At 57.9% G+C, this 25,985-nt stretch overlaps 1 protein-coding gene and 2 long non-coding RNA genes across 10 annotated transcripts in view; 1 reads left to right on the top strand and 2 right to left on the bottom strand.

Moving 5' to 3' along the window:
- The window catches only part of PRDM16 (PR/SET domain 16), a 314,127-nt gene that overhangs the window by 191,492 nt on the left and 96,650 nt on the right, over positions 1-25,985 (bottom strand). For 5 of the 6 annotated variants that reach the window (XM_038537722.1, XM_038537726.1, XM_038537724.1 and 2 more), the window contains exon 2: positions 20,598-20,947. In XM_038537722.1, the coding sequence (XP_038393650.1) occupies positions 20,598-20,947 (350 nt within the window). The other variant, XM_038537727.1, reaches the window with a different exon arrangement.
- Positions 18,288-19,396, bottom strand: LOC119875531. The gene is made up of 2 exons (XR_005359808.1): positions 19,249-19,396; positions 18,288-18,797 (listed from the first exon to the last, which is right to left on the bottom strand). It is a non-coding gene; the product is annotated as an uncharacterized LOC119875531 (long non-coding RNA).
- Positions 21,587-24,315, top strand: LOC102156763. Of its 3 annotated transcripts, none has more exons than XR_005359805.1 (4): positions 21,587-21,701; positions 21,956-22,467; positions 22,615-22,736; positions 23,240-24,315. It is a non-coding gene; the product is annotated as an uncharacterized LOC102156763 (long non-coding RNA). The 3 variants fall into 3 exon arrangements; XR_005359804.1 differs by having other exon boundaries at positions 21,592-21,701; positions 22,332-22,467; XR_005359806.1 differs by having other exon boundaries at positions 21,608-21,701; positions 21,870-22,467.

Raw genomic sequence — 25,985 nt, 5'->3', positions numbered from 1 at the left:
ACTGAGTGAATAAACAAATAAATACATATCTAATGAGTAAATGCCTAACAGAGCAAATAAATACATAAATGGCTAATGCTCTGACGAATAGTATCTACCTGGAGTTGAAGAACGAGCCTGCTCCAGCCCCACGAATCAGGGCAGACACCTAGCTGCAAACTCTCTAATGTTTGATCCCTTCAACATACACTGTGGTGTCTGCTCTTGAGAGGTTGTCTTGGGGGCGTGCTGTCAGCCTTCCCTTGGGGCCTGAGCTACTGGACCCACAACACCCGCACGCCTCCAAGAGTCCTCCCCGACGCCTGTGGCAAGCCTGACCGAGGTCCAGGCTCTAGTGGGCACCTGGATGCCAAGTCCATCCAGGCCCCTTCCTGAGTCTGCAGGATGTACCACCTTCCTGGACCTCAGTTTCTCTGTCTGTCGCTGGAAGGACATTCCTGGCCACAACATTTCAGAGCCAGATGATGGTGCCAGGGATGGTGCCTGAAACCTCAGGGAAGCACCTGGAAGCCAGTGCTGCCCTTGCCGTGGTCTGGATACCCCAATAAACCTACAAAACCTACAGCAAAACTTTACTGTGGAAACATATCCAGCATCCAGAACACTATTTTCCCATAGAGGAATTTCAAATGCAGGTTGATTTATTCAATATATTCATGTTCTGGACATTCATGCCTGGGCTACTTCTCAAAGTGAAGATATACTGATAGTCACTGATTTTCTGTAGTTGAGAAAGAAAAGTGGCTCACAGGGCCGAATATCTTCTTACAACTGTGTCTAGAAAGTACTGTAGGGCTTCTGTGGGAGGATCCCGTGAAGGCACTTGCTGGAGAACAAAGGGAAAACCCTCCTTGGTCGTTGGGGATCAGAACGCAGACGGTTGCACTATCTTCCCAGAGCATCAGCCTCAGCCAGGTCCTCTTACTCTCCCAGTTTGGAATATTCTGGAGACAGTCCTTGGCGGCAGCACCCAGGAGGAGGCCAAGAGCCATGGCCCAGAGCTCAAGGAGGGCCCCGCCCAAAGTGGGTGGTGGTGCTGTGAGGCTCCAGGTGTTCATCACCAGGACAACCCCCCAAAGCAGGGGCACATATGCACTAATTCAGTCTCCTAAAGTATCCGTGCTTGGGGTTCTAGGACATTCCACCTGGGTGCTCCGTCTCCACGTGCACCTGCATCACTTCCCACTGGAACGTGCGGGAGGGGAGCCCAGGCCTCCCAGCAAAGCAACTTCCATGCCTGGCTCTGGCCGCCTGCCTGGCTCTCTCTGGGGAGCACGCGCATGGACGTGACCTTCATGGACCTCACCAGGAAACAGCAGCCCAGCCCAATCTGGTGTGTCCAGGGTCACTACAGGGCAGGCATAGGGGTCAGGACCTGGGGACCCCCGCAGAGCGGCTACCCTCTGCTCTCTATCTCGATACCTTTCCTGGACACCCATGGACGTTAAGCGTGGCCACGTTTGCTAACTCCCAGCCTAAGATGGATTTTGTATCCTTATCTTAATGCTTTCCTGCTCAGGCATGAACCTTTACCGGATCAATGATTAATTTTTCTTGTCACTGGAACCAGAATTTTCCCTTATTTTTGATGAAGACATTCAAAGGCTGCCTGATGCCCGGTCTGCCCCACCCAGCAACGCTGCCCGGAGTTCCCCACAGAGCTCAGTGCCAAGGTGGCCTGGTCGGTGTGAGCTCCTAGCTAGCTGGCCCGTGGCCACTGCCTAACCCCTCCCCGGAGCAGACGTGGCTGCAGGAGGAGTAGGTGTCTAACTGTGGACGTGATGACCCTCACATTAAACAACAGATCAAGACTAGAACCCTAAAAGGAAAGAGGAAAGCCTGATCCTGAACAGTGCACCGGGGTCTCCTCTCTGCTCACTGACTTTCCACTTGGGTATGGGGCTTCGTGGGGGGGCATAGCAGAGTTTGGCCAAACCAGGACTGCTGCACCCTGAGCTCTCAAGCCCTCTGCCCCCTCATCGGCCTTGTCATACCACCACCACCACCACCACTCCCCCGGCACATTGCAAGGGCCTGCTGGCGGCTGCCATCCAGCAAGTGGGTGACATGCTTGTCCCCACATAGGGCTGGACACAATGACCTCTCCGCCCACTCTCTCCCTGACCCCTGGGCTCTCCTGCATACCTGCCCAGCAGCTTCAGGCAAGAGGAAGAAAGACCCACCTTTTCCAAGTCTGGGGAGGGGCCCAACTCAGGGCTCAGGCCAGATCCCCCCGACAAGAATGAGTGGTGCCCAGGCTGGAGGCTGTGTCCCAAGCTCACTGGCACCAAGGGGCATGGGCAGCAGAAAAGCTGCCGAGGGCTGGACACAGGATGCAATCAGAGGTAGAACTGGACATTGCCATGCCCTCAGCACTTCCCTGTGGGCACCTGGTACTGGCGGACGGTGAAGACACCTACGGGATGGACAAGAGGAAGCTGAAAGAGGCCGGGGTCGATGCTTCTTGGTTCTCAATCGAGGGCAGTTCTGTAGCCCAGAGGACTGTAGGCAATGTCTGGAAATGGTCTGGTCATCAGGACTCCAGATGGGGGCTGCTGCGGGCAACTGGTGGTGCTCACACCCTGCGTGCCCAAGACAGCACCTAGAGCTCAGACTCCCTGGGCCTATGAGGAGGTCAAGGCAGTGGGAGAAACGTACTTTGAATGAAGAACACGAGAGGCCTTTGTGCAGGTCACTCCACTTGGAGGTGACTTTGTGGCCTGCTCGCGGGCCAGGCATGCTCACATGCTGCAGATGGACCCGCCATCTGGGCAGCCTCCACCATCGCAACAGCTGGAGAGGCCGAGACCACCTTACAGGCAGGTGCACCAAGGCCCAACACGGAGGGCCACCACCCGAACAGGTGGCAGAGCTGCAATCCAAATCCCAGGCTGTCGATACTGGTCTCAGGACCACCCTGCCGTAGGCCACAACGTTGGGCAAAGGGACTTCCAGCTGCCGCCACCCACAAGCATGACTTAAAAATAAACCTTAGAGCAAAGTCCTCTCCTGCCTTAGCGCTGGCCCACAACTCTGCGTTACAAACGCGCTTGGCTGCTTCAAACTGTCCCTGGCAATGCCCTGCGTCCTGGGGAAGCACAACTTCATGTGTCCTCGCCACACACAGATGCCAGAGGCATTGATGTCATAAAGTTTGCTGTTAGGAAGAGACCCGTTTGGGCCCCTGTGGCAGGGAAGCGTGCACGGTGGGGTGCTGTGAGAGGTATAATTAAATGACCTTGCGGATTTCTTTCCAAATCATAAAAAAGGGATAAGTGGCGTTGAGCAAGAAGTCTTTCCCGGACATTATTACTTTGGAGATGAAGATTGCAGAGCTGGTGTGCCACCCCCCATGTGGACATGTCCACCTGCCTGGGAGCCCCCCACCCCGAGACCATCTTCCTCCAAGGTCTGGCTCCTGTCCCTGGTCTTTTGTGCTCTGGGGGCCACCTCCGCTTCCCTGGGAGCTGGCACACAGTGGGATTCGCGGGCAGCGCGGACCTCCTCTGCGTGCCCTGTGTGAGCTGTTGCCTTTTCCCTCCTCCTCAGTGACCACGATGGGTGTGTGAGACCAGCAGGCGTCTTGGACCCACTCACAAACCATGGTCACTGCAGACCTTTGAGAAGGCACGCCCCTCTGATGGGGCGCCAGGACCTCGCCTCTGACACCAATCACCTCACTTTCCTGCCAGTGATTTCTTCACGCTACTCAGGAACAGATTTATGGTCTGCAGAAAAAGTAAAACGCACACCTGCCATTTCGTTAAACATCTGGGTCCCCGTCCCCCGATGGGGGTCGGGGTCATCCCAGGGGACCCCCAGGTGCTCAAAAGGAACTCCTTGTTGCAAATAAATGTGTATTTGCTGACTCCCAAGGAGTCAGACTTGCGCCCACCGAGCCTGGGGCACACACGGGTGTTCTCTCCCTCTAGCAACTGAATAAATCTATTCCGGAGAATTGGATACAATTGAAAACCCTCAGAGTTCTGCTCTTCCCAGTGGTGAGGAGTTCACGGAGGTTTCTGAATAGAGCCTGTGACACTCACCCACAGGACACCTCATCAGGGTCCAGAACATGCCACCTGTACAGGCTGTGCTCTCCTGTGTGGGCAAGAGGGACATTGCAGCCCTAGCAGGCAGTGGCCGAGCCAGGCTGGCTGGTGACACCCAGAAGCAGACCCCCAGCACCAGTAAAGCCCGTTTCCATTCCAAGATGTTCACTTACTGGGGGGGTCGACACTTGGACCTCATGACATGCTCGCAACTGTTCTGCGGAGGTGCTTGCAGGAGAGGGGTGACTGGGCCCAGGTTAGTGTGGGTCAGCGGGCCCTAGAAGGCCACCCCAAACCAGCTCTGTGACCCTGGGCAAGGGCCCTTGCCAATCAAACCAGGACAAGGGTGCTACTTGGGGCTACTGGCAAAGGGGAATGAGGTGGGGCATTCACCTGTCCATAACTCAGATGGGCACTAAGGAAATAGTGGGTCAGGGCTGAGCAGAACTCACTGGAGTTTGTGGGGTGAGGTGGGAGGGGTGCCTCACCACCGCTCTGTGGCAAGTTCTAGAGTTGGGGTCCCCTGGGTCCCCTTGACACCCAGAACTCCATGAGGGGGTGAAGCAGGCCAGATGTGGAGGTGCCAGCCATTAACCCCAGCACATGCCATGCGCGGTCAGGGGGCACAAGTGGGCCAAGGGGCAGGTGGCCACCCGCTATGGGTGGGCTTCCAACAGCAAATCAGCATCTCTGAGGACGAGGCAGGGAAGGCCGTCATCCTTGGCCCCCTGCCCCACTGCTGCGTGTCCCGCCACAGCCCTGCACCCCACGATGCTTTTCACCTTCACAGGCCGGCCTAACAGCCAGACTGCACGTTGTGCTTAATCCTTATTTCCTTTAAAAAATGGATTAGGAAAATCTCATCTGGAAAATTAATTAATGTGTGAACTCAACAAATATTTTGTGAGCATAGCACTTTGTTAGGCATTTATGTTTCATGTACCCCCCTCCCCCTGCCCACCAGCCCCACTTGGTCCCACGGGTTCAGGTGCCCGTTCCCATAGCATTGTCCTCTGAGTCAACTAGGAAGACACGTTCTTTCACCTGAACCCCTACCACGTGAGCGCGTACGAAATCCCCATGCTCGGGGTGGACAGAAATCGCCTGGCCCGACTGAGGGCCGGGGGTCAGGCATCCTTGGCGGGCAAGCTCCGCTGACACGGGTGACCTGGCCACGGCCTCCTGGGCGGCGTGCGGGCCGGGGCAACGGGGCTCCGTGGCACGCCCTCGCTGTGTGCGTGTGACCGTGCGCTGCCGCTCCGCGGGCGCGGGGACCCTCCCAATGCCCCTCTCCCGCCCTCTGTCTTGTCACTGGCTGTAGGTAAGTATCTCCTCCGGGGCAGCCCCCGCCCCCAGCCGAACAAAAGTGAGCTCGCCGCCCCTTTCCCGAGAAAAGCAGCCGAGCCTTTTCATGGGCAGTGAATGGGGCCGCTCATTTAGGCCGCATTATACCCGGGCCTTCATTTCCCCTTTCCTGCTTTGCCTCATTCAGGGGGGCTCTGACTTCAGCTAATTCGATAACAATCCCGCCAGGCCTTCCCAGCCCCCGGCTCGGGAGGACATTGTCTGGGTGCGCGGCCTGCCCCCCGCGCCGTCCTGGGCTCCAATTAGCCGACCGCTGGGCCTCTGTCCCTCTGCCCTGCTTTCCTGCCGCCCGCCCACTTTTAACCATTTCTTTTTGAACCAGACCCCGAGGGACCTTCGGGGGCGCGCACCCCCAGTGCCGGGGTCAGGAGACCCAGGCTCGGGCAGAGCAAAGACACGCGCCCGCTCGGCCCCTCCGAGGCTGGTCCACACCCCCGCCCAAGGTCTGCATGGCCTCTGACCCCCCGGCCTCACCCAGAGCTGATCCTGGAAGGAGCCGAGAGATTCCTGGGGACAGGCGGTGTTGGGGGGGTCCAGGTATCCCCACTGGCTGGTTCCAGGGGCCTGTCTCCCCACGGTTGGTGTTCCCCTTTGACCAGCTGGTCACAGGGCGTTGCAGGCAGGTGGGGGTCTCGCACTGCTCTGGTCTCGACGACCACTCCCCTCTCAGATATAGATGCCATGTCTCTTCACCCCTAAAATCAGCCACTCTTGCCTGAGGAAAACCTTTTCCAGAGCCCTGTGGGCAATGTCGCAGGCTGGCCGGGGTGCGTGCACACACAAGCCAGGGGCGCAGGTGAACGTGGTGTGTCTGTGAGGCCACCCCAGTCCCCACATTGGTTCCACTGTCATTATCCCCACATGGAAAATGCTGGGATTGGCTACAAATGCTAACCCTGAGAAAGTATCCTACAGTTAGGATCTATGCTGTGATTCACCAAAACCCTCCTGGGTTTGTCCCCACCATGCTCCATGTCAGGCACGGCCTGCCCCGGCCATGGGTCTTGGGCACGTGTGCTGCATGCAGGGACACCCAGGACCAGATGTGTACCAGCAGCATCTCCTATCCCCTAAGCTACCTGGGAATGACCCGGCCCAAGTGTTTAATCTCTAAGGGGTCTGTCTCTATGGGGTGAATTCTGTTCCCCCAAAACTCACATGTTAAAGTTCTAACCCCAGAGACCTCGGAACAGGGCCTTATGTGGAGATAGGGTCACTGCAGATGGAATTGGTGAAGAAGAGGTCACACTGGGGTGGGGGAGCAGCCTGGTCCAGCCTGACAGGCACCCCTAGAGAAAGGAACACAGTGTGCACACTGGCAACGCCAAGTACAGATGAAGCCAGAGATCCCAGGGTGGTGTGTCTGCACACCAGGGGCTGCTTTTGGGGGAGGCACGGGGCAGATCCTGAGGGGCACTAGGCTGCGGCAGCCCAGGGACAGTGCGGGCCCCTCACCAGCCACCCTCCTCGCTGTCGGGCACGCCGCATCCCAGGACCTTCTGTTATCCTCTCAGCTCCTTTCCCATCAGGTGTCATATTCGGAAAGCGCCATAGAAGGAAGGCTCGCCAAGACATTTTGCGCAGCAAAGTCATCTTTTCTGAGGTGTCTCGTCATTTACTCTGGGTGTGCAGCCCGCCCCCTGCACTGTCCTGGACTCCAATTAGCTAACCGCTGGGCCTCTGTCCCTCTGCCCTGCTTTCCTGCTGCCTGCCCACTTTTAACCATTTCTTTTTGAACCGGACCCCCGACCAAGGGCCTTCAGTGGCAGGTGGGGGTGCATGGAACCACCCGGGGGTCACTTCTGATGATGCAGTGCGCCCCCTTCTGCACAAGGGCCTGGAGAAACACTTGGTTTCAGGGGAGCAGCTCTTCTGCATCCATCTGGAGGACGCCAGCAGGAACCACAGGGTCAACTCACTCATCGAGGACAGAATGCCAGTGCAGAGAGAGACCACGGCCTGGAGCTTGGAGGGGCACTGCCTGCGTGTCCACAGTCCATCAGAGAAAACTCTCCCCAGCTCTTCTGTCCCCCGCCTTGAAGAGATCAGTGCGTTTGGGGGACAAGCTGCAGATGGGAGGTGCCTTCGGGACGACTGGACTCCATGCTCTAGTCCATGAGGCCAGATGGAGGGAATGGCTTGAGTCTCAGCAGAATCCTCCATCTCCCACATCATCTCGGGAAACCCTACAAACTGTCTGATGCTGACAAGGGACAAACAAAAAGTCTTCAAATGGCCGTTCGGTCCCCTGACTGCTGGGCACTAGAGGGCGTGACACAGGCTGAGTGATCCACACACAGGAGGCCGTGGAGCTAGACCTTTGCACTCCCAGAACAGGGGTGCAATGGCAGTGCCCAGACCCCTGCCACACCAATGAGCCATCCTGGCAGGCTTCTCCATGTTCCCACGTGTCCCAGCGTTTACTGGAAACAGGTGAAGCAAAGTGAAGAGACCTCAGGTTTGGGCTGGACCCGATGTCCTGGGCTACCTGGTCAGTTAGCAGCATCAGTCACCCTTCCTGAGACTCAGTTTCCCCTAGTGCAATGGAGAGGATAAAAATTCACCTGGAGGTAATGTGGGGGGGCATGATGACACCTCCCAGTGAGCCACCCCCAGGGCCGTCACCCCGAGATCAGTGGGGGCCGCTAATCTGTGCAGCCTGGGGACCCTCAGACAGCAGTGTGCAGACAGCCACACCTAGAGAGGGGGCAGGCAAGAGCAGATTGGCCTCGGCCTCACAATGCCTGGATGCCAGGGACCATAAGGATAGCCCTGGAGCAGGTGCCTGCTCCAGGGAAGTGCTGTACTCCTAAAGCCAGGGGCAGCTGCAAAGACCTCCTGACCTTTGTCCCGGAGGGCACATGGTGCAACCGGACATACAGCATCTGTGTTATGAACAGGCACCACTAAAGCAAGGGAGACAGAGGGGCTGGGTGTGCCTGTGAAGGCCGCAGAGGAGGGGAGTCCTCTGCAGGCTACAGGTCAGCGCGCTGGACAGGGAGGGTGGGAGATGTCACCCTTATGGGCTCCAGTGCCACTGTCCTGATGCAGCAGGCAGGTCAGGCCCAGGGAGACCTTAGGGTTACCTGGCACCTGCTGCTTTGAGGGTCCTTGTATTTTAAATTCCGAGTAGGATTAAACAAGAGAGTCAATCCAAGACAGACAGACCCCAAGGCGTCAGGAGCTCTTGTTTCATCTCTCAGGCTGTGAGTGGCCCCGGTTTTGGGGAGAGCCTCACATCTCCAGACAGGCCTTAGCCATGGGCTCTGGCTCAGCTGACATCTGGGAGCTGGGACCTGCGTCAGGGGGTAGGGGAGTGGTAAGAGCAGAGACCACCACCCTCAGGTTGGCAAGGAGCCTTGAGCCCATGGCCCTGCCGTTGGTGTGGATGCCCTGGTTGTAAGCAGCGGGGTGCAGACCCAGTCAGGGACTGTGTCCCAAGGGCCACCTGATTCCCGGGAGAGCAGGAGGTACTGAGACGTGCAGCGGGTGGGGGGCCCAGCCCAGAGATGCCCCTCCTGGCCACTGTGCTGTGCATCTACCCCTGGACGGGCTTCCACGTCTGCTCCGTGAAAGTAACCCCCCACAACAATGCCAACTGTACACACAGGGAAATTTTGTCTTTTTCTGTGCAGCAGCGCCTATAATGTGAATGGAGTTGGGGGGCTTTCATCAAAATGAGGACCAGGTCCCTTTTCTACCCTCTCCAACCCATGTGAAGGTGCAGAGCTCGTGGTCCCCCATCTACCAGAGGGACATGCATCACCAAGGCAAGCTGCTTCCCAGGGGTCCCCGCCCAGGCTTGGGTCTCCCCTTCCCTGCTGGTCTGTGTACTGCCTGCCCTGCTAGGGGCGGGAAGATGTCCTCTGGGAGGATGTTCAAGGAAAGCAGGGGAACAGGGGAACAGAGGCATGGTGGCATCTCCCACAGGCTTCTCCCCACAGAGCCCCGACCAGGCTCGCTGAGTGTAGGGCAAGCACCCCACGTCCTGAACTCAGGCTTCAGATCCCACTAATGGCTCTGAGGTCTCTTGCACTTGAGTCTAAAGGATGCCATCAGCACGGGCCATATCCATGGCGACGTCCCACAGGTGCGCCAGACCTTGGTGCCGTGACGCACTAGGGGGCTCACCACCTCTGAAGCCAGGCCTCACTGGGGACTGGGGATGCTGGCTGGGCAGCTGGACGACAATGGGGCCCCTGGGAACCTCGGCAACCACCACCGTGGGGTCTCCCTGCTGGAGAACGGAGGCAAGCCCTCAGCTTCAGTGAAGAGACAGGCTCAACAGGGTTCCCTTGATACATTGGCAGGCGGCCTGACATCACAGCCACTGTGTGCGCCCAGGAGATGCAGGCCTGAGACTCCAATTTCCCCGGAGACAGAGAAAGAGGCAGAGAGAAGGTGGAGCTGCAGCCCTTGAGCCCTGCGGGGGTCAGAGTCAGCCTGGAAAGCTCGGATTTGAGAAATGGTGGTCCAGGGCCCCCAGACTGTGCAGGGCGGTGGCAGCCCGGATGGTGGTCAGGACCCACAGTGGTATGTCCTTTGACTCTTCCCCGATTGGCAAGTCCATGAGGTTGACAGGCTCCACCCAGGGTGCTTCAGGGCTCAAAGAACGCCCAAGTTGGGGCAGGGCCATTCTCATGCTTCTCAGTCCCCATGATTCTTCACACACATGAGGCTTATTACAAGTTCACACCATGGGACGCTCCCGTGTGATCCAAATTTCAGTTGCCAGAGCAGCTGGAACTTTCTAGAAATGTGCTCTTGGGAAGGCCCTCACCCCAAAGAGCTGCCTATGTGGCTCTTGTGAAGTCTGGCCCAGGAGAGGCCCCTGCTCCGTGGGGCAGTGGGGTGGGGCTGTGGCTGCCATCCTGGACCTCAGTGGCCACTCCTGGGGGCACCGGGGCCAGTAAGCCATTTCATATCCTCATTGTTATTTGCAGTCTGGATCCCCTCTGACCCAGAAGGTGAGGAGGAGGCTTGGCCATCCGCAGACCCCACCCTCTTTGGTGAACATCTGGCCACAAGTCCCGAGCCATCCCTTGCGCTTCCACCCCAGCCTGAAGGTGCCCGTGGAAGACGAGGACCTGCCAGGCGTCTTAATCCCTGTCCCCCTCCTGGCAGCCGCCTCCGGGGCCTCCTCTGAGGGCCTGGCTGAAAGGCAGGCTGATAAATTAGTCTAGAGGGAAACAAGGCCGCTCCTACTTGTAAAAGGTCACGGCGACTTTGTTCTGGGTGAGGGTTTATCTCGGCTGCCGCAGGGACAGACAATGCCGCAGGCCTAAACGGCAGAAATCTTAGCTCCTCATGAAATGGCTGTGCTGATAAGCCCGGCGGACTTTAGAAAGATCTAAATGGGCAAGGAGTGATGTGGGTATCTAGAACATGACGGAGCGGAGAGCACACAATGGGATGTGCAATTACCCCGGGCATTCGCCCAGACAGGGAAGCGCAGCCGCCAGCCAGACACAGGCCATGGGCTCTGGCTCAGCTGACATCTGGGAGCTGGGACCTGCGTCAGGGGGTGGGGGAGTGGTAAGAGCAGAGACTACCACCCTCAGGTTGGCAAGGAGCCTTGAGCCCACGGCCCTGCCGTTGGTGTGGATGCCCTGGTTGTAAGCAGCGGGGTGCAGACCCAGTCAGGGACTGTGTCCCAAGGGCCACCTGACTCGCGGGAGAGCAGGAGGTGCTGAGACGTGCAGCGGGTGGGGGGCCCAGCCCAGAGATGCCCCTCCCGCCGCAGAAGGACACACAGACTGGACCTCGGAGGCCCCGGGGGCTGCTGCTGAAGCTCCTCCCTGGGAAACAGTCGCACACATGATGAGCCACCGGCACCCCCAAGGATGCCGCGCAGATGCACTACTCTCAACATCTTTCTTCTGGAGGAGGAGGAGGTGCCCCCAGATACACCAACATGCAGCCCGAGGACTGACTCAACGTCCCTCTTAGCTGTTTCATGCACTGTGTTCTAACCGGTACGGAAGGCGCGAGGGCCTGCAAGGAGCACACCCTCCGTGGCGTGCAGCCCCGTGCCCACACTAACCGCCCCCCACAGACAGGCCACCCTGGGCTGACCGGCCCCTCGGTCAGGGCACACCCAGCCATGTCAAGTGCCCAGCACTCTGCGGGACGGATGGAGGCCCGCCCCAGCCCAGCCCTGAGCCCAGCAGGGGCAGACACCTGTGGCTTCTCTCAGCAGTGCGAGTGGCTGCATTGCCCTCGGGTTTGGCGGAGCCCGAGGTGGCCCATGACGTGCTGAGAACACATTCCTAACCCAGGGGTGACTGGTCACAGAAATTCTCAACTGGGAGAGAAGCTCTGATAAGCAGGCCAGGCCTGGCTGGGAGGTTCACGCCCTTGTCCCATGACCCAGAGACCTTTTATGGCCTGCAACGCCTGGGATTCTCGTCCAACCCAGCGGGAGGGAGGCCCGCGGAGAGGCCGGATGTATGCCGGCCAAGGTCATGACGGGGTTTCCCAGGGAGCCCCTTGGCCAGCAGCTGCCCACTCTTCTCCCTGGGAGGTCTGTTGCCGGGGAGTATCTGAAATGGAAAGAGTTCTGTATACATGAGGATGTTGCAGCTGGTTCATCCTGGCAGGTGGGTCTGCACCACTGCCTGTGCCTCGGGCAGATGGGGTCAGCCCAGAGGGCGCCACCAGCAGCACCAGGAAGCCTGAGTTCTGCTGGGTGGGAGCAGACGAAGGGGCACTGCACACTTTCTCTGGGGGAGCCGTGGCCTGGCCATCACCCACTGTGCATGGTGGGCAGGATGGAGTGTCCACACAGGCCAGGGGCACGGGGGAAGGGGTTGGCTGAGTCGCTGCTCTAGGCATGAGCTGGTTACGTGAACTGCAGGGCGCTCGGCAGGATCTGATCAAGGGCCCCTGCGCCGATCTGCTGTGTGACCGTGTGTGACCCCTCCCTCTGTAGGGCTTCAGACTCCTGCCTGAACCGGGAGAGCAAGAACAGAGATACTCCAAGTTCTGTCGCAGCCATGTCCTCAGGAGGGGCCTGCTCTGCAGGCTGAGAGCCCCAGGAGCCCCTGGCCCAGAGCTCAGCCTGGTGATGGTGGGTGGCCAGGCTATCCCGGCACCCTCAGCTCCCCTCCATCCCCTGCCCACAGGGTCAGCCCCCCTGGGTGCCCCCACTCCGACTCTGTCTACCTGGCCCTGACAAGCTCTGTGGTTAGAAAGGCTTTGTTACTACCTGTCCTCATGGCAACAGGAAAATGTCTCTCTGGGGTCCCAGGGTTGAGGAAGGCAATTATAGGCAGGGGTGGGAAATTCAAGCTAAGCCCCTTCCCCAAGACTTGGGTCTGGAACGGACTCCTCCAAGTGCCCAGGCTCCCACGGCTCATTAGGGTGCACATTCCTGGGGACTTGCACCTGAACTCTGATCCAGAAGATTTGCTCCAAATCTGCATTTGGAAAGTGCACAGGGGGATGCTCAGCATGAAGTTCTGGGACTTCAGAGGTGGCAAGGGGAAGAGGTTGCCCTCCTTGGACCCTGTCAGGGCCAGAACAAGACCTCGTGTGTAAAGGGCAATCCAGATGGTGCATCAGAGGCTGACCAGCTGGGCAGACCCTGCACACAGCTCCTGCCTGGACATGTCTCAGCCCCCTAGTGTGAGGGTGTGAGTCAGCCCCCTAGTGGGGCCCCGGGCACTCAGGGGCCACAGCAAATCCTGACCCTCCAGCTCTCACATCACAAGCATCAGGGACCACTGTGGGGTGGGAGCTCACACCCTGCCAGGCCCCCTGCAGCCCACGGGCTGGGACGTAGGATCCATTTACCAATGGCAGCATGAGGACCAGGAGTAGAAAGAGGACGCATGGACCGTGGGTGGCACAAAGCAGGTGCCCAGTTCACACAGACCTGCCCCTGGGTCTGTGCTCCAGGGCCGCACTGCCGCGGCATGGCCAGTCCTGCCCAACACAGGCGCCAGGGGCCTTCGTCACATTCTCTCAATGTGCCTGGAGGACAACGGAAAGACAGAAAGGACGGAGGGAAGAGGCACTGTGCTCTCCCGCGGCCTCTGGAGCCCGCAGGAGGGGCTGACCAGGGCCCCACGGGAACGGCTGCTGAGCTGAGCAGAAGGGAAGCCACCCTCCCCTCCACCACGGCTCCCGCCCGCTTCCTTCTGACAACCCGTCAGGATTTTCCACGGTGCGGCCTCCCCAGCAGCCCTTTGCAGAGCAGGGGTGGACTTGGTTGTCACTGGTGAGAGAGAGACGGGGGTGCACAGGGTAAAATACCATTTAAGAAGTTGGTATTCGGGGACGTCTCTCGAATATGAAAAGAAAATATTTATTTCCTTTTTCGCTTGTGAATCAGAATGCTCTATTTAAAGAAAGTACCCTCTGCTGGTTGTGGCTGAGTTATTACCCCTTAAGGAAATAAAGGAGAGCGCTATCAAGGAGGTATTCTTAGTCATTCTCTCCCCTTTTTTCTGAAATTCCTTATATACCCGTGCTTCAGAGCCAGGCCTAAGATAGTGCAGGATCTCATGGCATTCCTGGGCTAGAAACGTCTGGACCCCGTGTCACGGCACTCGAGGGTGACAGCACAGGGCCTGTGCCTAGTGGTTCCTGAGGAGCAAGGAGTCCATGCATGAGGCTCTGCGCCTCCCCACAGCCTCCATGGGCACAGCGAGACCTGGGCCCATTCCCTTGGATCTGGGCACCCATCAGCTGGCATGGGGACTGGCCCTAAACGCACTCCTGTCCAGGTGTTTCCAAGGGGTGTGAACACCCACTGAACCACACACTGATGCCTTCCAGAATGTATGGTGTGCCTCCTAAGCACTAAGCACATTCAGAAAGTCACTGGGCGGGGGAGCGGGGGAAGGGGGGGAGAGGGGGGGAGTGGGGGGCGGGCCCTGCAGTGTATCTCAGCCTAAAATAAAACTCCAGGCCGCCCAGACAGAGAATGGAAAGCGTCAGGGGTGAGTCAGTGCCAGGCAAGGACAGCAAAGCAGAGAGATTCTGAGACTCCTGGGGCTGGGGGGAAGGGATGCTGCGCCCGACAGTCCCCAGTGGGCAGAGAGAAAGGACAGCCAAGATCTGGGCCCGAGAATACCACATTCAGATATTTAACCCGTGGGGCTATCAGAGTGGCAGGAAGCCACGGAGTGGAGTGTGTACAGGATGGGTGCCCACCCCTCTCCCGGCACGCACACCGCCACAGCTCTTACCCCACGGCCGGAACGACAAGAGTAACACACAGTGAGACAGCCTAAGAGCCACCCCAGCAAGAGCACGCATCTGCGTCGGCTCTAGGGTGGGAGCCGCACAGAGGAGGCTCAGGCATGGGCTCTGCATGGGGGCATGTGAGCAACTGTGTATGGGCACAAGTGAGTGCCTATGGGCCACAGGGAGCATGAGTGCCTCCCTCTATGGGCAGGAGGTGGCCCCCGGTGAGCGCTGACCTTAGGAGCAGCGGCAGGTGGCATCTGCTCAATACCTGCGTGCCCCTGATCACCCATCTGCAGCACCCCCTCCATGCTCTCTGGACCCACCCCCACCCCCCATGAACTGAACACGCTGGGCAATGGGGTGGCGGTTTTCAATCCCCTCTGCTCTTCCAGAGTTGCCAAATCCAGGCAGGGTGGACAGGGAACCTCCTGCCCTTGGAAGCAGGGAGCCCAGTCTAGGTTTTTCAGCAAAAACCAAAGGTGTGGGTCACCTGGCTGGCTCAGTGGTTGAGCACCTGCCTTTGGCTCAGGGTGTGATCCTGAGGTCCTAGGATCGAGTCCCACATCAGGCTCCCTGCATGGAGCCTGCTTCTCCCTCTGCCTGTGTCTCTGCCTCTCTTTCTCTGTGTCTCTCATGAATAAATAAAGTCTTAAAAAAAAGGTGTGTGCATGTGTGTGCATGTGTGTGGGTACATGTATTTGTGTGCGTGTACATGTATGTACATGTCTGTGCATGTGTGTTCATGTGCACATGTGCACGTGTGTGCTTGTGTGTGTGTGCATGCGTGTGCACACTCCCACACGACCACTCAGGAGCAAGTCTAAGCTAGCATCTGGATGTGGAGGAAAGAGATAAGTGTGTTTGAGGCAAAGGTGAATGTCAGAGAGGTTTCCTTCAGAGAGCTTGGACCTCAGGAAGAGGTGGAGGCCTCAGGTTGGGGGCCACATAATTGCAGCCTTGTGGGGGGGTGTGACTCCCCAGCCACTCCCTGCAGGGCCAGTGAGAAGCCAAGGTGCAGAGGCCACTGATCCCAGGACTCTTGGCCTCAGGCCTGGGGCCCCAGGAAACCTTTCTGTGTTCTTGGAGAAGTGAGTTCTTGGCACTGTGCTATTGTGTATGTGTCACGGTGTCTCCAAAAGCCCTCCAGGAGACTTCCACCCTGGCGATGTGATAGGCTGGATGGCCACCACAGTGGACAGCCCGGGGCCCAGGGAGCCAGCCCAGTGCCCACTCAGCCTCAGTGCCAGCCTACACTCTGGACCAAAATTAGACCTCCAAACCTCTTCTCATTTTAAGGATGCTCAGCAGCAACCTTGGAAAAGAAAGCATTGCTTTTCTAAAATACATGTGGGTGGACAGGCTTGGACACCCAGAGAGTTAGCTTCCTCTGAACCCCAGGCCCTTCTCAAGGGCATACATTCTGGATCATAACATAATCTTAAATTAACAAAAATCTCTTAGCATCCAAGACTGTAGGGCTGGGGGCGGGGGGCTTTTGCCAGCAACACCCCCTAGCCTGGAGTCTCTGGGTGTCCTGTGGTCCACAGGAGCCAGAGGGTCCTACCCCCAGCAAACCCCTCCAGCAGGCCCCGGGGGACACCCAGGAGGAGTGGGCTTGGGGGCTATGTGATTGAAGAGCGGCCATCAGGGCAGCCTGAGCCTCAGGGCTGCTTTCCCCCGTGACCCCAGAGCTTCCCATCCCGCCTGGTCCAGACACAGCCTGTTTGTTGATTGAACAAATGAACACGTTTATTACTATTCAGAAATGAAAGCCAAGGGATGAGGTCATCCACTTGAGTGAATTCTGCAGATAAATGAAACCCCATCAATTCACGTTAACATTTTCCACCAGCTTCTCAAACAGAGACAGGCACATTCATTCAACGGCTCATGTCAGAGTGCCTGTTACCGGCCAGGCCATGGCTGGGCACTGGAGAAGCAGCCTCCAGCGGGCTCTCTGGGGGAGATGTGCTCACAAGGAGGAAGCAGGCCAAATGTGAGCACTGTCAAGGTGACAACTGTTCCTGCTGCTGCCCTCTGGGGTCCTGCAGGATGCTACCCACCTGCTGCAGGCCCTGCCCGGGGGCAGGTGGCACCTCCGAGGAGCCCGCTCCCTCTGGGCTGTCACTCGCAGCCAGCTCTTAATTAGCAAAATAAGTAGCACGATGATAAATGTCATGATTTACTCAACAAATGATCAAAATCATTGTTTTTTCAGACCCCAGGGCAATCAAGTGCAATCATGGGGTGATTTATTCTGGGTAGAGTGAGTGGTGGCTGCGTCAGCCGGCAGGCTGCATCTGGGCAGGGGGGCTGGGAGTCTGGGCATCTTTGCAGGCAGGAAGGCAGATCACCATCCTCTGAGGTGGATCCTGGGGGTCCTTTTCCACGCGGCCCACTCTCTCATCTGGACACAGGGCTGGCCAGGCCCGGGGTGCAGGGGGACAGGCCTGACTTGGGAGTCACTTCTTATGTGCCCTGAAGAGCAGAGAAGGGAGGCCTCGAGTCACTGTCTGATGTACACGTGGGTGGGAGAGGCCATGTGTGGGAGGCTTGAAGGATGTGTGGTGAGTGAACGGACGCAGGGAGCTTCGCACGCATCCCCATTTTACTGAAACAAAGATGCCCCCCTGGCCTGGAACCCTAAGGTCCTAGGTCACGTGGAGGCACTTTTGCAAGAGGGGTCCCGTCACCAGAAACCACGTGGTGGTCAGGCACCATTGTCCATTACAAAAAGAAAAAAGAAAACAGAACCATTTCTCTGGAATGGTCCAGAGCAAGAATTTCGTTCTCAGAGTAGAAAGAAAATTATTTCTGTGGTGTCCCAAGATGACGGTAAGAATAATCTATTTGACCTTGATTTTAAACCAGTCCTCCAAGAGACGCCTGACCAGCATCTGGTTTCTCCCTCCCATGCTGGACCCTCAACCCAGCCATCCAGGAGAGGCCACACTGCTAAGTTTGGACCCACCATGGACCACTGCCGCCCACCCAGGGGTACAGACCCTCCGTGCATCTCCTTTGTCCTCACTGGTTCTTCCTCCGTAGACGAATACCATGTCAGTTGCAGTAAAATCAAATTGTCCTGATTTATAAAAGTTAATTACCAGCGTGAGGAGTGAGCTGGTAATTACACATCCGAGACTCAGCATGTCGCAAGGTGACGCGCACACTTGCACTGCCCCTGGGCGCTGCCTCTGACCATCCTGGGTCTGGCTGGCATCCCCTGGCGACGTGACACTTCAGCACTAACGTTCTCTGCATCCCGCTGTCTGTGAGGGTCCCACCAGCCCACAGGCGGCATGTTTGTGGGACAGTGGCCCAGGCATCCGCGGTCGTCACAGTGCCTTGTTAGTGTTCATGACTAGGGACCTCCCTGGTGGCCCCTGTCTCGTCAAGAACCACAGGAAGATCTAGGCTCTGGAGCCCGGGACCCCCACCCCAGGCTTGGGCTCTGTTTACAGAGGCCAGGACAGGGCCTAACTGTGAAGGTGCGGCCGAGCCACCGGTCCTGCCAGAGGAAGACCCAAAACAATGTGAAACCACACTATCTATGTGGACAGGTGGGAAATTCAGCAAGGAGACTCCCCTACGAGGATCGATGGTTGGTTCTCCTGCCCCAAAGGCCCAAACTGAGGTCTGTGGAGCCAGAAAAAAACAAAACAAAACAAAACAAAAATGGATTTTATTTATTTCAGGCACAGCGGGGTTTGCCCTGAGTTTTCGGGGTTCCCACCTCCTCCCCTCTCTCCTGCATCCGGGGAGGCGGAGGCTTCCTGCCCCGTCCCATCATTGGTCCTTAAGATGCAAGGACAACACAACAGTGGCTCAGACCCCATGTGATGGAAGGCCACGGAGCCCAAAGAGATCATAAAGGCAGGTAGCCGGCGCCCGAGCTTGCAAGGGAAGCAAGGTCAGCTGAGATAGTGTCAGGGCGCGTCTGGAACAGTATTTGAGGACATTGGGTTGTGGGCAAATATCCCTAAGTGCTGGCATGAAAGGCAGCTGTCAGGTCACAACCACAGAACAAAGCCCGCTGCAGGAACAGGAGGCGCGCCGTGGAGAACGTTCCCTCACGTACACGGAGAATAAACAATGTCGCAAAGTCAACAGGCACCGGGCAGATCCCAGGGACAGCCGGTACCAGGCCTGGCACCGAGCGAGCACAAGCGATATGGGCCATTTCTTTAGAAAAGGAGCAAACAGAAACTTGTATCAAAGCAGACAAGCGCGAAGTTGCCTCAAGGTCACACCAAGCGCCACCTGTAGGGTCTGTCTGCCTCTGCCCTCTGGAAGCAGCCTCCTAACCAAACAGCGCACGTCTTCCTGAGCGTATCCAATAAACACCCTTAAGTCCACCTCCTGAATCGCTGCATAGGAAGGACAGGACAGGCCAAGTCTCCCAAAGGCTCCCCTCCGTCCCCTGAGGGGCGACCCCACAAGCCACAAACCACTGGGATTTCAAACTCCTTCGCTACCAGCCCTATCCTGCTCCCCGGCCCCTGGCTGGTCTGCTCTGAAGGCAACCCCGTCCTTGAGTGACACACACCCTGTCTGCTGCCTCTGGACAGCAGGACATGCTCCCACCACCGGGGGTTCTGGCCTTCCCATTCCTTCATCTGTCTGGTCAACCCACCTCTTGCCTAGACCCTCAAAGCACTCAACGGAGATCAGGGCTTCCGGCTGGCACCCCATGTCCCCAGGGCCCATGCCCCACGTGCCACCACGGGCCACATCCCCCTGCCTGCTGGAAAGTCGAGGTGGCTGGTGCTCAGAGAGGGAGCAAAGATCTTACTTCTGCGGTGGTGGGCAGCATCCGTCAGCACACCCAGCCTCCCGGGAATCCTTGGGAAGCATGCACCTGGGATGTGCTCAGGGCTGAGGAAGGAGGGCAGGGTTTAGAGATTGTAAAGCCTCCCATGTGAGAGCAAATACAAACCTAAGCTCCTCCTGCCCTCCACGCAGCGTGCTGAAGCATGAACAGTGGGGGCTTTCCCAGAGGCACCTGAGGTGGGGAGCACGGCCTGCCCTGGCCCTCACACCCTGGCCCCTGCCACACAGGGTCCTCTTCCCTCCTTGGACTATTCGCCCCTTCCTAGAGCTGACCTCCTGCAAGCACTTTTGGAAGTCGTGAAGCACCCAGAAGGAATCTGGGTTTGCATCTGCATTTTCCGCCCAGGCAGGGTCTCTGCCAGAAATACCACCAAGCACCGGCCATGTGAGGCTGGGAGAGCAGCCAGGGCCAGCAAGGAGAACACTTCTGTGGGCCTTGTGGTCCCCACCAACACCACCTCGAAAGATCCCAAGCCCTGGAGGGATGCTTTTGGGGATAGCAGCACCCTCACCTGACGGGCCTCCCTCTCCTGACCACACGCAGCCCCCAGAACTGTCAGTCCAGGCCCAGATTGTTAGGGAAATCTAAACTGCAAGATGCCCCTCCCTGGCAGGATGAGGCTTGCTCCCCCCGCTATCAGAGAAGTGGGGGCTCCTCCCCGGGAGCCCGCTGACCAGAGTCCAGTGGGTAGGGGGCTCTGGCATGGACATGTAGGGAACGCTGGGGGCAGCACGGCCACCAGGCGTGTTTTTCGGGCTGCCCCCCATCTGCAGGAGCATTCCCCAGAGTAGAGACTCCTGTTCCGGGACATTCCATTAATCTGCTCGGTTCTGCAGAGACTGCAGCCTTAGCACCTAAGATCCAGACACGGAGCACAGAGTGTTTTAAGACATGAGCTCATTAAAGACACATTTCCGGGAAGAGAGCAAGCATAGCCTATGGGGGCTGACAGGCGCCCACGAGGACCTCTGATGTTTGCTGAGTCGCGTCATGCAAGCTGCAGGACCAAATAAGCCTGGGAAATGTGACATTCGAGCGCTCTCTCCGACCGAGCCTCCCGCCTCGGGCAGCACTGCTCAGCCCGGCTTTATAAATAGATTGAACACAAGATAAATGGCCGTGATCAATCACGCTCACACGGGAATGCTCACCTCCCATCCAAAGTCTGCCTCCTTCCACGTGGCCCGGGGCGCCCCCATGTAAGGGCCAAACCTCGCCCCGATTTCCATCCTCTTCTTGGCCCAGATCCCCAGGCCGGCCCCTGGGATGGAGGACTCTCGCAGCTCAAAGTCTGGCGGGATGGGAATGTCCTCGGGAATGTAGACAGGGGCTTCGTACGGCGAGCCCTCCTTGGGGGTGAAGTCCTCGCTGGTGGGGAAGGGGGACGGCGGCCCCATGGGGATCGGGGACACCACGCTGTCCTCAGTCTCGTACTCCGCGCTCTCGCCGGCCAGCAGGTCCGGGTCAGGCTCATGCATGTTATTTACAATGTCGCCGTCACCTGAAGGAGACAATGCAGCGTCAGGCTCTGCGGCACGCCCTCTCCCTGTGCGTGACACTCGGGGACCACCTGGGAAACAGGGCACAACGGGACCCGAGGGTGCCCAGAGGCCCAGACATGGTCGACCGCCACCCCCTGCCCAGGAGACGTCCCCTTTGCTCTGTCCCGAGCAAAGTGGCCCTCACTCCGGGGACGTGGTTTTGCCATACTCCTTTGGGAACCGGGGTTCAGAACCCCCACAGAGTTGTGCGTGGCCCAATGCAGACACCCGAGGGCCCGTCATCTGCCTCTTCTGCTTTAGGGAAGCAAAGAGAGGAGCTGCCCACGCTCCACGAGTTTGCGAACCTGGGGAAAGCCGTCAGAGAGGACACCCAACCCAGGGCTGGTGGTGAAATATTCTTTCCAGAACCGTTGTGGTTTGTGTCTAGCCTTGGAAAGTAGGGGTCAGGGACATGTTTCAGACTCTCAGGGGGACTCAGAATTTGGATCACTATGACATTTGCTCTAAAACCTGGGCAGCTCAGGGCACCTTGGTGGGGCCAGAGGCCCTGGGGATGGGTTCCCGAGCTCCTGGTGGCCTAAGGGCCAGTTAGGACAGAGGTCTGCTGAGGTCACAAATGAGGGGTTTGTGGTGCTGCAGGCCACCAAGATTGACATCCACTGCAGGCCTGTCTTTGGGGTCCATCCTAGGAGACTGTAGGTGCCAAGATAGTGCCACCTGGATGTGCACCAGGCCTGAGACACAGAGGGGATCGTGAGTTGTGGGCTGAGGGAGGCATAGGAAGAGCAAGGAGTAGCTAGCTGCTCAGTCAGGAAAGTGGCTCTGCCCAGAGGAATGGGAAGTGGGGACCCTGACAGCTGGGTGCCCACAACCATATGTCCAGAATCCCCAAGGGCATGACTGCCCCCTGTCCATCCATAGGTGAACAGGTCCACAGCAGAATGGTGCTCAGCCATAGGAGGGATGGAGCACTGACAACCCCCCCCCTCCTTCTCCCCCCACTGCAGCGGGGATGCACCTGGCAAACACAACACTCAGTGGAGGGTGCCGGCAGAGGCCCACACAGCATGATCCGTTTACGGGAAGTGTCCAGAAAAGCAAGTCCATGAGACAGAGCTCATGCTAGTGGTTGCTGGGGGCTGGGGGCTGGGAGAGAGGAGCCCCGGGAGTGGCAGGTCATGGGCACGGGGTCCCCTCTGGGGAGGACTGACATGGAGGGAGTGATCACACACCTGGGTAAACCTTCCAAATGAACCACTCAGTTCAAAGGCCGAACCTGTATGTTTTGTGAACGTGAATCGCACAGTGAGGAAACGGGGAGGTCAGGGGAGGCTGGGGGATGGGAGCGCCTGCTGACCTCCGGCCTGAATGTTTCTGCCCAAGCCCCTTGTGTGCTGGCCTGAAACCCTGCCACAGGGACCCTGCCTCGGGGCCCCCCCTGCGCCCTGGGGCCACAGCCTCTCCAGCACAGAAGTGACTTCAGAATCCTCACGCCGGTTGCAAACAGATCTGCTGAGAAGTAAGAAAATGTTTTCTTTCAAAAGAAACCAAAGTCTTGAAGAAAAAAAATAAATCACGGGGATAACACTTATTTAATTTAGCAGCATTCACAGAAGTAATTATTATGTTTTAAGTGGCCAACGGTTCCCTTCTAATTGACTCGTAGGCTCCTTTCAAAAATGCAACAACAGAAGGGCAGCTATTGGTCCCTCCGCCAGAAAGATCCAAGTCGTTAGGTTTGAAAGAACACCCCCATAAGCCTTCCCGGTGACTGTGTGCAGCATAAAGGTAAATTAAAAGGGGGGGTAATTAACATGCCACCTCATTATCTGGAACTGGTGACTGCACGAGGCTCACAAACAAAATCAGGTTGGGAGCCCCGGGCCCCCCTCCCCATGCGCCTCGGGGTGCGATGCCTTCGCCTTCCAGGACAATTAGGATCTGCTGGGGCAGAAAGTGGGGAGGGGTCCCCATCCCCTTGTATATATATTCATCTCAGGGCTCTTTCTTGGCCTTTTTTTTTTTTTTTTTCTGTTTGAATTCTACTTCCCAAAACTCCTCACCTACTGGAGGAAAACCAGTGCTGTAAGGGCATGTTTAATTTACTGGCCGAGCAAACAGTTTGGGAGAGAAAGGTGGTGTTTCCTGCTGATTAAAGGCAGGCAGCGCGAGGCTGGCCTCCCACCCCCGGCGGGCAGAGGGGTTAAGTGATTGCCTGAAGCCACCAGGAGAAGCCAGGTCTCCATCCCACGGCCCCTGATGCTGGGGGTGAGGGAGCTCTTCTTTCACAGGTGGCGCGAGGAGACCTCATCAGTGTGCAGGAGACATCTGGAGAAAATGAAGTGCAGAAACAGCCCCAGGCCCTGGGGAAGGCAGTAAGCCGCTCTGGGCCGCCGGAGCCTTCGGGGCAGGCCGGCACAAATTGCCCAGCTTCCCAGGTCCTCGCATAACCGGAGAGGCTGCATCGAAAGAGCATCCTTCCTCAGTCGGAGCTCCAGCCAGGAGCCCCTCTGCCCTGGGTGAGGCGGGCACGGACAGGGGGTGGGCATCATGTTCCCCAGACCCCCAGGACCGTTGGCACATTCCAGCCGGCAGGCACTCTCTCAAAAGTCAGGATGCAGAGCCAAGAACGGGAGCGTTTTATGACTTTGGAAATATAGGCTGTGCAATTGTGTGTTGTTTACTCGTTGGGAGAGCTGAGGTCCTTTATTTGGGTTTTGTGGTAATTTCAGGCTAAGGATTCATGACTCAGTCCATCATTCCTAAAAATTCTTTTGGGAGACTGACTAAAAAATAATAAAAGCAGGGAGCAGAGGGGAGGAGCTGGTGAGCCAGCGGGGCCATCCTGAGCCACGGCCCCAAGGCACCTGCTGTAGGCCAGGGTCCCAGCCAGGTCACGGAGCTCTTGGGGACTTGATGCTGAAACTGCACTTGGAGACTTGGTCACCTGCTGCTCAATGTAGGAACAATGGACATTCGGTCTCAGAAAACAGGTCAGAGAAGTGAAGAAACCTAGCTGCTTCCTGGGTCTGGACCACACCGGCTGAGAGCCACCACATCCTCAATCCCATCCTGCCCTGGGTCCCACCCTGAACCCTTAGTTTAGGGCTTGGTCTTTTCCGATCCCACAATGGGAGCCTTGTGCCCCCTCCTGCCCTAATGGTAGCAAATAATCCCTGATGGGAAGCTACCCCCAGCCTCTCCCCGGACAACCCCATCTAAACATCAAAACAGCAGCCAGGAGGTAGGGGTCTGGAGAGAGAGAGAGAGAGATAGGAGAGACGGCCCCAGATCAGCGGGTCCCTTGCAGGGTGTCCCCTTGGCCATACAAGCAGGAGCTGGGAGGGCGGTGATCAGCAGGGTAAGGACCAGCGGCCCCTGAAGCCGAAGCTCCTGGCTGCTCTTACACGGAGTCGGTGGACTGGAGCCCTGACCTCGGCAGGCTTGGGGTGGGGACAATTTCTCTAGGTCCATATGTGGTTTGCTCCAGTCCTGCCTCTACTGTGTTTTGAGGAGATGCCCCGAGACCTGCTGGCGCGTCTGGCAGGAGCACTGTGCTGTGCAGGGCCTGGCAAGGCTAAGGCCTGGGGGTGAGTGGGAGTGTGTGTGTATGGGGTGTGCAAGGGAGGCTCGTCGGCCAGCCCCTGCCTCCACATGCCCTCTGGGTGGGAGGGTGCAGCTGTCCTCTGTCAGGAGACCTCTGAGAGTGAGAAAACTTCTACACGGGGTTTGGGGCGTGGCAGAACTAGGAGCTACCTTGCCCTGGCTCCTTCAGGACAGAGGGACACAGCTCAGGGACTGGGGTGGCCCCCATTGTGGTCCCAAAAGAACCCCACAGAGGCATCCTGATGCCAGCTTGCAATGTCACTGTCATCTTGAGACAGATGACACAGCCCATTGCCCACAGGCCCAGCGAGGGATTATGGAGCCCTGCCCACATGCCCTATCCAGGACCAGCTCTCTGCCCAGTTCCTGGGACAACTCTCCTTGGGCTCAGGCCCTCCAGAGCACTGCTTCTTTGCTCCAGGGCTTTCTGCCTCTGGACACCTGATGTGACCTGGCCCACCCATGGGGCGGTGTGCTCCCACCACCGCTGGATACAGGTCCCCAGGCACTCATGGGAGGAGTGGGCAGCCGTGAGGTACCGGAGGACCAGGCACCAGGTTACAGAGCTGTGGTTACAGAGCCTAGTGTACAGCCGAGGGCAGCAGTGTATCAGCATCCTACACCGTGTCCACGTCAGTGCCCCTGGGGAAGGGTGAATCAGCATCCTACACTGTGTCCACGTCGGTCCCAGGAGGCTGGGCGTTATCTGAACGAGATGCCACAGTGATGTGAAAATGTTAATTCTTACAAAATCATGTGATACCGCCATTCTAGTTTAGGTCAGGAGTGCTGACCCTACCTTTAGGAGGTCCCCAGGGGTTGGCACACCCCAGCGAGGAGTGGGGGCTGAAGGCAGTCACCGGATCCCCCCCAAATCTGAGCTTTCCTGGGAGGCTTTCACTTGGACTTCTTGGTCCCTGAAATTCTGATGGGGTTCCTTCGTGGTGTCTCAGGAGGGGCCAAGGGGGGCAGGCAGGCCAGCGTAGTCCTGAGATGGGCCCACCCCCAGCAGCATGGATGGAAGAGTGTAGGCGGAGTGTGGGAAATAGAAATGGGACCCCCACACCTCCTGACCCTCTTGTCAGTGCCCTGAAGGTAGCCCCATCGGCAATGGGAGAATGGGCATCCCCCCACACCTACCCCGGGTACGACCTTCTCGCTGCTGAGCTGCCTGCTTTACAGAGGGGGAAACAGAGGAACACAGCGGTGAGGTGGCTTGCCTATAGTCCCACAGTGGGAGATGGAGCGGCTATGCCCCTCACACCCACCCCAGCCCTATAGGTCACCCCACAGCCACCAGGGCAGGAACCCTAAGAACAGGGGAGAATGTGCTTGCAGGAGTCTAGCTGGTTCCTTTCAAAGTCGGGCCTGGCAGCTGAGTTCCCACCATTCCAGTGTTGGCTGGGCTTCACCCCAAAGCGCCACCGGCAC

The sequence above is a fragment of the Canis lupus genome, chromosome 5 (genome assembly GCF_011100685.1).
Source record: "Canis lupus familiaris isolate Mischka breed German Shepherd chromosome 5, alternate assembly UU_Cfam_GSD_1.0, whole genome shotgun sequence".
NCBI lineage: Eukaryota > Metazoa > Chordata > Mammalia > Carnivora > Canidae > Canis > Canis lupus.
Note: the sequence above shows the minus strand (reverse complement) of the source record. Positions and strands in the feature narration are given on the sequence as shown.